The 11,606-nt window shown below is 47.8% G+C and overlaps 6 protein-coding genes across 6 annotated transcripts; 3 read left to right on the top strand and 3 right to left on the bottom strand.

Annotated features, from left to right (window-relative positions):
• Positions 1–984: 984 nt before the first annotated feature.
• On the top strand, positions 985–2,859 carry EYB26_004237 (uncharacterized protein; the record flags this gene model as incomplete). Its single annotated transcript, XM_054263531.1, has 3 exons — positions 985–1,135; positions 1,188–1,761; positions 1,821–2,859. The coding sequence occupies 3 exons, from the start codon at positions 985–987 to the stop codon at positions 2,857–2,859; spliced, it is 1,764 nt and encodes a 587-aa protein (XP_054119506.1).
• A 318-nt stretch (positions 2,860–3,177) lies between these two features.
• EYB26_004236 (uncharacterized protein) lies at positions 3,178–4,938 on the bottom strand (the record flags this gene model as incomplete). The annotated part of the gene is made up of 3 exons (XM_054263530.1): positions 3,178–3,579; positions 3,639–4,071; positions 4,124–4,938. The coding sequence occupies 3 exons, from the start codon at positions 4,936–4,938 to the stop codon at positions 3,178–3,180; spliced, it is 1,650 nt and encodes a 549-aa protein (XP_054119505.1).
• Positions 4,939–5,440: 502 nt separating this feature from the next.
• On the bottom strand, positions 5,441–6,588 carry EYB26_004235 (uncharacterized protein; the record flags this gene model as incomplete). The annotated part of the gene is made up of 2 exons (XM_054263529.1): positions 5,441–6,074; positions 6,128–6,588. 2 exons carry the CDS (start codon positions 6,586–6,588, stop codon positions 5,441–5,443), a joined length of 1,095 nt encoding a protein of 364 aa, XP_054119504.1.
• A 405-nt stretch (positions 6,589–6,993) lies between these two features.
• On the top strand, positions 6,994–7,853 carry EYB26_004234 (uncharacterized protein; the record flags this gene model as incomplete). Its single annotated transcript, XM_054263528.1, has 2 exons — positions 6,994–7,336; positions 7,393–7,853. The coding sequence occupies 2 exons, from the start codon at positions 6,994–6,996 to the stop codon at positions 7,851–7,853; spliced, it is 804 nt and encodes a 267-aa protein (XP_054119503.1).
• Positions 7,854–8,291: 438 nt separating this feature from the next.
• EYB26_004233 (uncharacterized protein) lies at positions 8,292–9,586 on the top strand (the record flags this gene model as incomplete). Its single annotated transcript, XM_054263527.1, has 4 exons — positions 8,292–8,371; positions 8,450–8,576; positions 8,643–8,960; positions 9,161–9,586. 4 exons carry the CDS (start codon positions 8,292–8,294, stop codon positions 9,584–9,586), a joined length of 951 nt encoding a protein of 316 aa, XP_054119502.1.
• A 499-nt stretch (positions 9,587–10,085) lies between these two features.
• Positions 10,086–11,543, bottom strand: EYB26_004232 (uncharacterized protein; the record flags this gene model as incomplete). The annotated part of the gene is made up of 2 exons (XM_054263526.1): positions 10,906–10,969; positions 11,041–11,543. 2 exons carry the CDS (start codon positions 11,541–11,543, stop codon positions 10,906–10,908), a joined length of 567 nt encoding a protein of 188 aa, XP_054119501.1.
• Between the last annotated feature and the right edge of the window lie 63 nt (positions 11,544–11,606).

The following is an 11,606-nucleotide window of genomic DNA, read 5'->3' as shown; positions in this document are numbered from 1 at the left end:
GGTTTCGACGCTCGGAGGCTTCATTCACACTTGGCAGATCAATAAACGGATAGAAGATCCCTATAGCATGGCTGCTACCGCCGATACAGGCAACAGCCACATCCGGTAGCTTGTTTTGTTGTTCTAATCACGATTTCTCTTCGCCATAACTCAAGACCATTGGAGCCACCCAAATTGCCTTCATGAGGTACATCAGCGATAGGTTTAGAGAATCCACACCGCACTGGTGTCTGTCTCCCTGGCTGGCTTCTTCTCTTTTGTAGTGATTATCCTCGATGGTGAGGGTATGAACATGTTGACATCTAGTTAGTTAGTTAACTAAAGAAAAAGTACATTATTAAGCCTATACATTGTCACTAACTTGAAGTCAATATAAATTGCTTACATATCTTTGTTAATACACCATGACGGTTACAATACCTGAAAAATCCGACGGATCAAAACGGCCTAGTTCGACATGATCGGAGTATATCATTGGACTGCAGCTTTCCCAGAAGACTGACAATTTGACAGAGATAAGAAGCTGACGAGCGGTGTCTGAAGGCCGCTGGTTGCCTCGTATGGCTCGTTTCTGAATGTAAGAGTGGGAATCTATATGCAGTCTGATTGGCCAATTATGAATCTAGGTAAGCTTTTTGATTGTACGGGGCTCCGTAATCTATCCGTATTACGAGTACAGTCCCCGCCGATGTACTCTTGTCACTTGTTGTCAGGTAAGTTATTATGAATTAATAATGTGAGTTGAGATAAGAATCCTCGTTCTGACTAACTGGTTAACTAGACCACTAACTACTTAATTAATCATATCAACCCCAGTCTGACAGATGTGAGGATACTATCATCGATCACGACATCCGAACTAGCTATTTGCATCCTTATCCATCAGGATCTAACGGTAGATACACTCATCCGAAAGCATCCCAACAGTTCGGCACGAGTGGCTTGCATATCGGCCGAAGATTATATCAATAACTTGACAACGAGATGGCTCAACGACAAGACTTTCGGAGTACCCAACGTCCTCCCTTGGATTTATCGCATCACTTTTCGCAGACCACCAAGAACCGACAAAGTAGTAATGTGAAGGGACTGTACAAATGGTTCCAGATTCCTGGAATGCAGAATGTGGCCGGTGGTAGGTGATCCGCCTCGTCTTGTGTGACCTTGGATTAAGCATATTGTGTTAGGCCTGCCCCACGAATCATATTTCCCCTACGACACTCTCGAAGCTGCAGCCGCACACCCATCTCGATTCGACGAACCAAAATCCTCAAAAGGAAAAAGCAGTAAGCCGGCAGAATGGCATGTGACCGTTCCCAAGACCCAGGATACAACCGACATCCTCAAAAAGATTGACTTGGCCACGGCCCTTCAATATGGTACCGCTGAAGGTTATCCACCCTTGGCTGCATTTATTCGCAAATTTACTCGCGATCATCTTCATCCGAACGTACCGTATGCCGAAGGACCCGAAATTATAATGACATGCGGCTCGACGGATGGACTTGCCAAGGCCGTTGAGGCTTTCACTAATCCTTGGAATAAGACCAAGGATTGGATCAGAGATAAGGAAGGTGTCCTCTTTGAGGAGTTTGCTTATATGAATGCTGTGCAGACAGTTGAACCTCGTGGTCTGAACGTCGTTACAGTTGGCGTGGACGCCGATGGAATGAAAGCATCCGGACCAGGAGGATTGGCAGATGTGCTTGACAATTGGGACTTTAGTCAGGGAAAACGCCCTCATTTGATGTATACCGTGACGTAAGTCTTCCCCTACACCTGCCATAAGTATGTAAGCTACAGGTATTGACCGAGAACAGCCTCGGCCAAAATCCCACTGGCAGCACGACCTCCATTGAGCGTCGCAAGGAAATCTACTCCTTGTGTCAGAAATACGACATAATCATAATCGAAGATGAACCATACTGGAACCTCCAATTCCCATCTTCGCGAGAACATGCAGCCAAATATCGCGGAGAAGCTGCCGTACGGGCTGATCTGTTCAACCGCAACTACAACGCACATGGTCGATCTTCCGGTTATGAGTTCTTAGACAGTCTCGTGCCGTCATTTTTGTCGATTGATGTTGATGGCCGTGTCGTCCGTCTAGATACTTTCTCCAAGACCATTGCCCCCGGTTGTCGTCTCGGCTGGCTCACTGCGCAACCAGCTATTGTTGAGCGTATTGCGCGCATCACCGAGGTCTCAACTCAGCAAGCTTCAGGCTTCGTCCAGGTCATGGTTGCACAGTTGCTTCTACAACAGCAAGGTTCACCTGCCACAACACGTAAAGCAGCTGATAAAGACGGCCTTGGCTGGACATTAGACGGATGGGTCCAATGGCTCGCCGGACTCCGAGACGCCTACGAGCGCCGCGTGCACGACATGTGCAGCGTTCTCGAAGAAGGCCGAACCGTCGCCATCGACAAACCCGCCGCCCACAGACGCTCCAGCGGCCTCGACAGCTGGTCCGTCATCAACAAAGTGCCCATGTACGAATTCGACTGGCCGCTAGCCGGTATGTTCCTCTGGGTCAAGATCCGCTACGACACCCACCCTCTACTCGAAATCTACGGCGCTGAAAAAGTGTGCACGGCTCTATGGTTCTTCCTGCTCAAGAAACCATTTTTGATCCTTTCTGCCCCCGGCACAATGTTTGCCTCTACGGAGGCCATGCGTGGTCGCGCTTTCCAGTATATTCGTCTCTGCTTTGCGCCCATGGTTGAGGAGGCGGTTACGGATATTTCGCAGCATTTTGTTGCGGGATGCAGAGCCTTTTGGCAATTAGAGAATTTCGATGATATTCCGGGTTTAGACGATCCTGTTATGCCCGAGATGATGGGTATGCACATGTGTTAAGTTTTCGTTCATGATTCGACAACTGTTTGAAGGTTTAATATTTTGAATGTCATATCTGGCTTCCAGTATATATATGTACATATCATGATATAAGAGGTATCATATCTAGATTGTATAAACTGCTTTCAATGTTAGAAATGAGAATGATAGCCGTTATTCAAGTGTGCAGATGTAAGTGCTCATAATGCTATGCTAGATGGCATCAAAACCGAATACATTGCCAATTTAGTATATATAGGGGATGATCAGGGACATAAAGACATGAGTATAAGTCTCACATGGTAATTTCATGCAAATAGGTCACCGCTAAGATGGAAATCAGTAGCCCGTTGGTGTATACAGTATTGTCCGTTTCACGTAATTGTCGTAATCGTCATTGTTCTCCTCCGCTACTTCATCGGAGATATCTTCAACCCGCCGTATAGGGAGGATCATTGTTGTAGTCGTGGTTGTGGTGGAGGTAGTAGCCGGTAGAGACTCGAAAGTAATGTCACTAGTCGGCATTATTCTCGGAGAACAGCCCCATCCTCGAGAAGAAAGCTTCTCAAATAATATTTCCATTCGTGGATTTACGTTTCCGCGCAATGAGGCTAAGAGTTCAGCGATGTGGCAGACCATATCGCCTGGGCCGACTTTCATGACTTGGCGGCGTTCGGAGACCCATGGTATGCAGGATAGCATGTCTGCGAGGGATATTGCTACGTCTGCTAGTTTCATTTGCTAGACATTGTTCAGTAACATGCTTTCATAAATAGTAACCATAGACTTGGTGAGCTTACCATGCCTATACCATGAGCCTCGATGATATTGCGAGAAAGATTATTCAAATACATGAGCACAATCTGTGCCACTCGTTCGGGAAAGCAAATGCTGAGGTTCTCGTCATCTGAATTCACAGAAAGCTTGATGTGGAATATAGACATCTTCCACACCATTATTCTCATCCATTGCTGAGTAATGAGGAAATCAGCTCGTTGGACTTGTGTTTTTGACTGCAACTGTCGCTTCTCCTGTAACTTGTTATCGGTGCCGACGAAAAAGTCTGACGTTCGAAGTAACATGTCGCTGTCCATGGCGCGTCCAAATGTCTGGAAGAGCTGACACAAATCTGTAAAGGCCACAAGGCCTGACTGGACATCCTGGGTTTCTAGTGGTGGTAAATCTGGATCTAATTTTAAGATCCTTGGTAGGTCGAATCGAGTTGTATGTCCACTGAAAAATCTATTAGCGGGTTATGTTTTAGCTTGAGAGCAGATGAGCATACCGTTCTGTGATGCCCAGAATCCATATTATACGAAGGTGTAACTGAGCTTCCTTTTCGGATAGTTGCTTGTAGTGTTTGGCCTGATCCAGTTCTAAGAATTGGGCAAATGTAATAGCTTCACGAATGAGAACTGTGGACCTGCAGACATGGCCACGGTTTGCGTAGAATATATGCAGGAAAAATGACGAAAGTAATAATTCCAGACTCGGCTTCTCGTGATATCGAATGGAGGCCCTTGCTCGCTCTGACTCTCCAGCCACCCATCCACTATCGACTGTGTGGGAAACTTGACTGATATCCACAGGATTGAATTTCAAATGCGCAAGGACAACCGCTGTCAAGGCAGTGCATAATGCATAGGCTTCTGTATCTTCCGGATCTTGGATCCGTAAAATCATTTCATCCCGGTCAACGACCGGCCATGTCGGATACAATTGTTCATGATAGACATCCAGATATTGCTGGATCAAAGGGATTGGTAGGCTTGGCGTGAATTGGTGATTAGTCAATAGAGATTCCACAGTACTGCTGCTGCTGCTGCTACTACTACTACTGCTGCCACCATCTCCATGTTGCTGCTCTGCAATGATAGGCACAAATTGACTCTCCGGCAGATTTGTCGGGTGTTGTAAGGCGTTTTGCTGCAGACGGGCCAAACGCCGCTTTTCTGCCCATGGCCCCTTTGGACCGGGCTTCGACTGAGCTCGGGATGTAGTGCAGGGAATGTCCAAAGTATGACAACGTTTGCATGGGTTTCCACGATCACATTTTATTTTTCTCGTAGCACACGGATCGCAAGCTCGACTACGGGTCATTTGCCTGGTGTATCGATCTCTGACGCGTGGAGCCCATGAGTATACATAGAACCGAGCCAAGTGGGCGGGAGATTGGCAGTGCCGGTATATAGTGACCTAGTAATGTATAAATGCGGCTGTTATGGTCGCAAGAAAAACATATGCCGTCCCAGGAACCTCAGCAGTTGATGTTTATTATGTATGATCGATCCCGAGATAAATCATCGTACGCTGTATCAGTCTCGCTTCCAGAGAAAATAACGAAATGTTGAGGTGGTTTCGGTGGAGATCCATCCGGAACTATGGTCGCGATCACGTGAAGGGATTCCCAATGTCGCACTAGCTAGTATGTACCTGAGTCACCATATCTCCATACTCCGCATTGAATAGATTGCGTACTCTCTACGATTAGCTTACGATATGAGATAAGAGAAGACGAGCTCCGTTTATGTTTGGAATATTATATTTTCGTAAAGCAAATGCGATTTGGGTATCATTTTGTGGTATGTATCGGGTTATCTGCTTAAACAGCCGCCGCCCCTGGCGCCGTATCCACTGGAGGATATTGATACACTCCATATCCTACTTTTGGTAGCAATAACCGCGGCGCAGGAGGAGGTGGGGGACTCGTTTTCCTTTTCCTCGACCGCCGTTTTGATAAACTGCATCCGTAATGTATAGGTTCCACTCGACAACGAGCACACGCACTGCCTGGATTACACACTTGATAGGTACCGTTCACACTGTAGTTCCAACACTCCAATCCTTCGATCTGACATCGTGTGCATCGTTCCGCGCCAAATCGCTGTTGTCCCAGCTCTGTTTCCATTATCCTTCCAATGTTGCTGATCAAAGGGAGATTTTCCCTATTTTCTTGAGCCCATATGTACCACCACTTGCCCACTGCAGTCGGTTCGTAGTGTTCTCTGGTCTTTGTACCAAGAGGGGTCCATTTCCATGGCAGACGGGGCTGATCGGCTATCTGGGATTGATGGAAAATCAATTCATTGATCGAAGGTAGGGTGGGTTTTTGTAGGGTTTCGCTTGTAGGGGCCTCGTTCCTGGCAATTGTAGGAGATGCATTCAGTACATCTGTTGAGAAGGACGTTGAAGGAGGTTCGGGTGTAGCATAATCTGGTAATAGTTCAGGAGAGTCCCTGTAACTGTTAGCACAAATATCATGACGGTCGGTTATCGAATATATCCATACCTCTGCTCAACAAATGTAGGGGAGAATGATCTACCCATAGGTCTCGCAGCGATAGTACCATTATTCCTTTTGTCGGTGTCATCTTTGGAACCAGATACCGAGTCGCAAAGTCGCTCCGTCTCTGACTTGCGCGGCGTCCGTTTATCATCTATTGACGAGACATTTGCACGAGGGGGGCCAATGCAGTCCTTCGAGATTGAACGTAGGTCGTTAGAGACTGGGCTGTCCTCCGTTGCATCAACCTGTGGGTTTGCGCCGTCTTCTGGTTGTAATCCATGATTCAAATCTGCATCGTCCTTCAAAACTGGATGTTCCGCTAGAAAGATATCACTTTCCGGGCCCAAATCATCCTCCCCTTTGACATTGACCTCCACAAGTTTTGGATCATTCTCGTAACTGTCTGGTGGCGCAACTTCCTGTCTTCCGGTAAATCGTTGGATCAAACGCTGGAAAAATGACATTGTTGGGTGAATATGGAAATCGCGAAAAGACGCACAATGCGACTACACGCAACGCGTGAACGACGCGTTGCCGTCTTTGCTCAAGAGGACACAACCATAGGACTCGATAGCCTATCAATCGAATTTGAAGATCGAGCTTTCGATCTCCAGATCTCGTGTCCCTAAGGGGGTTTTGATGCGCTGATAGGCTGTATAAATTCGATGTTCTGGTAAGGAGTTGGTCCTTCTGCTTTTTGCTTGCCGAGGCCCCACCAGATAACCGATGCAAACAGAGCAAACATTGGAAAACAATATGATGTCAAGCTTGTTTCTTCAAATGCTTACAATATCAGCTTCAACTCTTTCTCAACTCGATAAAACTCGTAGTCAATTGATTATATCCATTGCTACGGAGTTGCATATATAATGGCAGCCACACACTTCATTCGGTCTCTACGACCGGCAACACGGAATAGCTTCAAGGCCTTTCCGACCTTGCAGTCGCAAAGTCGAGTCTTCGGAGCATCAGCACTTCGTGCCACCGAACGCTTCCCTAGCTCTCCTCCAGATTTTCCGAGCATTGTCAACCCGAACCATAAGCGAGCCGGTCCATATACCGGAAAGCTTGAACACTTGACGGGCGGCAGAGAAACAGCCGGTGCTCAAAAGCCGGAATTGGAAGTGGGAGAGATGGAGGGAATTACGTTCAAGGTTGAGCCATTGAAACGACAAGGCGAAGATACAAGCACAATGCGGGCCAGGTTACTATGTATGTCAGGTCATCGTTAAGCAAGCCTTAATAATACGAAACTGACTGTCGAATAGATCAAAGCCGGAAGAGAGGCATCCTCGAGACAGATCTTTTACTCTCGACTTTCGCCGATGTATATCTCGGAAATATGTCCAAGGAACAATTACAACAATACGACAAATTCCTCGACGAGAACGATTGGGACATTTACTACTGGGCTACCCAAGAACCCAAAGCGGCTGAAGAGACTGCTTCCTCTTCAGGTGGAGATTCCGGCTCTGCTGTCAAGGTAGATACCCCGACAGAAGTATGGAAGCAGGGAGCGGGCAAGACTGGAGAGTGGGCGCAGACAGTTGGGGCATTCAAACCTGCATATCGTCCAGTGCCTACTCGATGGGCAGAATCGGAGATTTTAGCTTTGGTGAGACAGCACGTGCAGGACAAGAGTGCGGTCGGATTTCACGCTGCGAAGCAGAAGAAACGAGGAGGCAGTGGACTGGGTCGGATGCCAGATGTGAAGGTGTTTGACTCATAGTCCCATTGTATATGTCATTGTATACTACAATATCCGAGTGTACCATGTAGTTTTCATAATCTCATGATACGCCTGCGGCATTGATCCATTCTGGGCTTGACTTTTGGAATTGATATATGGAAGAACAATCAATCTACTAGAGGTGATGGAGACGCAAAAGAGCAAGCTTCAAAGCCCGTAAATTCTGCTGAGGACCTATATACAGCACTAGTCCATATATGGAAGGCGGTGTGGGAGTGTGCCCCAGGCCCAAAAGAAACTCGCTTAGGCGGCTGTTACTAGGGCACAAACCCCGAACTAGTGCGCTTACGGATTACTCGTCCTTTTTCCTCAAGAACTGAAGCGGCAGCGCTCCAACGATATAGATAGCCCTCCAGTCGTCTTTCTCCTCCTTTCTCCCCCGTTTCAAGGTTCTTTTTTCGTCGCCAAACCTTGATCATGGCTGAGCAGCTCATCCTTCGCGGAACCCTTGAGGGCCACAATGGCTGGGTTACCAGCTTGGCTACCTCTCTTGAGAAGTAAGAAAAAACAGACCCGCGGCGAAATCTCGAAGTTCTGGAAAACGGTTTTGCTAATTGCGATGGCCTCGTCAATAGCCCCAACATGCTCCTTTCCGCCAGTCGCGACAAGACCTTGATCGTCTGGAACTTGACTCGCGACGACCAGGCCTACGGTTACCCCAAGCGAAGCCTTGAGGGCCACTCCCACATCGTCTCCGACTGTGTATGTTCGACTAGATTTTTTGATGGGGGTATCATTGGAAGATGAGGCTGATTGTATGGTCAATAGGTTATCTCCTCGGACGGTGCCTACGCTTTGTCTGCCTCTTGGGACAAGACTCTGCGCTTGTGGGAACTTGCGACTGGCAACACCACCCGTGTCTTCAGCGGCCACACCGGCGATGTCCTCTCAGTTTCCTTCTCTGCCGACAACCGTCAGATCGTCTCCGGTTCCCGTGACCGTACCATCAAGCTCTGGAACACCCTTGGTGACTGCAAGTTCACCATCACCGACAAGGGCCACACCGATTGGGTCTCCTGCGTCCGCTTCAGCCCTAACCCCCAGAACCCTGTCATTGTCTCTGCTGGTTGGGACAAGCTCGTGAAGGTACGTTCATCTTTTTTGTTTTTATACCAGATATCAAATTTCCTGCGATTCGAATGATGTATTGCATCAAACGTATTTGCTACTTCAGAGCCCTCGTGGCCATGAGACAAACAACACCATTATGCCCTGATCGATCACCAAGCATTATTATACGTCTAATTTACAAAACATGTCAACGCATTGTATACTGATGTTTACAGGTCTGGGAACTCGCTTCCTGCCGCCTTCAAACCGACCACATCGGACACACTGGATACATCAACACCGTCACCATCTCTCCCGATGGATCCCTCTGCGCTTCCGGTGGCAAGGACGGTACCACCATGCTCTGGGACCTCAACGAGTCCAAGCACCTCTACTCCCTCCAGGCCGGTGACGAGATCCACGCCCTCGTCTTCTCCCCCAACCGCTACTGGCTCTGCGCCGCCACCAGCAGCAGCATCACCATCTTCGACCTCGAGAAGAAGAGCAAGGTTGATGAGCTCAAGCCCGAATATGTTGAGAAGGGCAAGAAGAGCCGTGAGCCAGAATGTGTTTCTTTGGCCTGGAGCGCTGATGGTCAGACTTTGTTCGCTGGTTACACCGACAACAAGATCCGTGCTTGGGGTGTCATGTCACGAGCATAAATGGGTTTTTTGAATAAGGGCGAAAAATGTAGAAAAAGGGCAACGAAACCATTCATCAAAAATACCACATTCAATTTGTCTATTCCGATTGATTGACTGTTTCTTTTGAAAAAAGGGGGCGGGGTTCTAGGGAAATGGAATGAAGCGATGAGCATTATGAAAGCCAGAATTTTTTTTACCGTTCAAGAGTCCGTCTCTTGCGCAACATAAATGAATAATTCAGATTGCGTTAATTGCGGAGTTGGGATGTAAGAAATCCGTGCTTTTTTACAAAATTGCTCCGACTTTTTCCCTTCGATCTCTATCTACCTTTTGAGAGGAAGAAAAAGGTTATTCAGGAGAGACCAGCGATGACCGCCATGTGATGTTTTATTATCATGCAAGAATAAAAAGACATTAAAAATTTTACTTTCTTCCCACCGTACATTGTAGTCTACAATCATAAGGATGATGTGCGGGAGAGTATGTAGTTTAGTATACACATGTTTGAAGTTTGGAATTAATGTGCTTTTGCCTGCTGCTTCGAAATGCGATCAACCTGCGCCAGCAATTTAACCGCCTTCTCGACACCCTCCGCATAATTCGCCGATTCACAATACCGTTTCTCTTCACGCAGCCATTTGCGAGCTTCTTCATCTGCTCCCTGCCATTCTGCAATGGCCGAAAGAACGTCTGCGGCTGCAGCACACCCCATATCACAACTCTCATCGCGTAGATCTTCCTGCACCATTTTGGAAACTTCAATTGACTTGAGGGCCCATGCTCGAGAGGATTCCATTTGCTGCTCAACGCTGACTACGGGCTGTTTCTTGCCATCTTCTTGCTGGGTGGGTGTATGATCAAACATTGCAGCTGCGATGTTGGCGAGAAGAACGACCTGTCGACAGCTGACATCTTTACCCTCGACCTCACGCAAAATAGTTATCGATGGCATGAGGAGTTCCAGAGCTTTGTCGGGTCTCCCTGCACGCAGCCAAGTCTCACCAACATTAGACATGACGTGTCCAACTTCGTCGGCGATCATCCAATTGTCTCCTTCCTCCGGGGTAGCGAAGGGAGGAAGATCTCGAAGTCGACGATTCTCAATCTCCTCCGTAAGAATCCCCAGCGCAGCTCTCCGTGTCGAGAATGCCTTTGCCGGATTTTTTATATGCTCGTCCTCAAACAGCTCACCGAGAAGCAGAAAGATACCAATGATTTTCTTGAGTGTTCGATCAGTTAGGGCTAGCTCATATTGTTTATTCTCTTCATCCGGTTGCACAATCTCTTTTAAATTCGGGTCAACGACGGTCTTGCCCTTTGGCAACGTAAGGATATATCTATCCCTTGTCTTGAGGACCCATTCGTAAGCTTGCTGTGCGATCCGGCCCAGCATCTCGGCGGCTTTTTCATGATATCCAGCTTTAATCAGCATATCTGCTATCTGAAGTTTGATCCCTACCACCTCATCGGACCACGGGTGCATATCCATCTCCAATGCAATCTGTAAAGCTGCTTTGTAATGTTCCAATGCTTTTTGAGGTTCCAGGATGATCTCTGTAAAATATAGCGCTTTGCGTAGTTCTTTGGCAACTGCGGGTGGGAATCGGTTGACTTTTTCTTCGACTTCGCCTGCTCGAGTGTAGAATACGCCGAGTACGTATGTGGATAATGCGCCGGCGGCGATTATGGATATGATGGCGAAGGGCAGGACGATTGGGTTTTTGCGCCAGATGTCGCGGGCTGCGGAGCGATAGGTTCGTCTGACGCGTTGAGAGAACGATGCGGTTCGTATTTGCGTAGATGCGTGGGTCACAGGGAGTGTCTTCCGTCGTGATTGTGCGCTGCTCATGGCCGATTGCTGTGATCGTGGACAGGCATCGTTGAATAGGAAACGGCGAGAAGCTTGCGATGCTTGCGATGCTTCTCTTGAGGGAAGGTTCAGGGCGACGAATCGCCTGGAGGCGCGGCTCAACATGATGAGGCCTATTGTCTCGTTAAATATGGTGTTCTGTGTAACTACTGATTGGGAGCGTCCCAG

This window comes from Talaromyces marneffei, chromosome 3 (genome assembly GCF_009556855.1).
Source record: "Talaromyces marneffei chromosome 3, complete sequence".
In the NCBI taxonomy this organism is placed as follows: domain Eukaryota; kingdom Fungi; phylum Ascomycota; class Eurotiomycetes; order Eurotiales; family Trichocomaceae; genus Talaromyces; species Talaromyces marneffei.
This window is presented reverse-complemented; position numbering and strand designations above follow the sequence as displayed.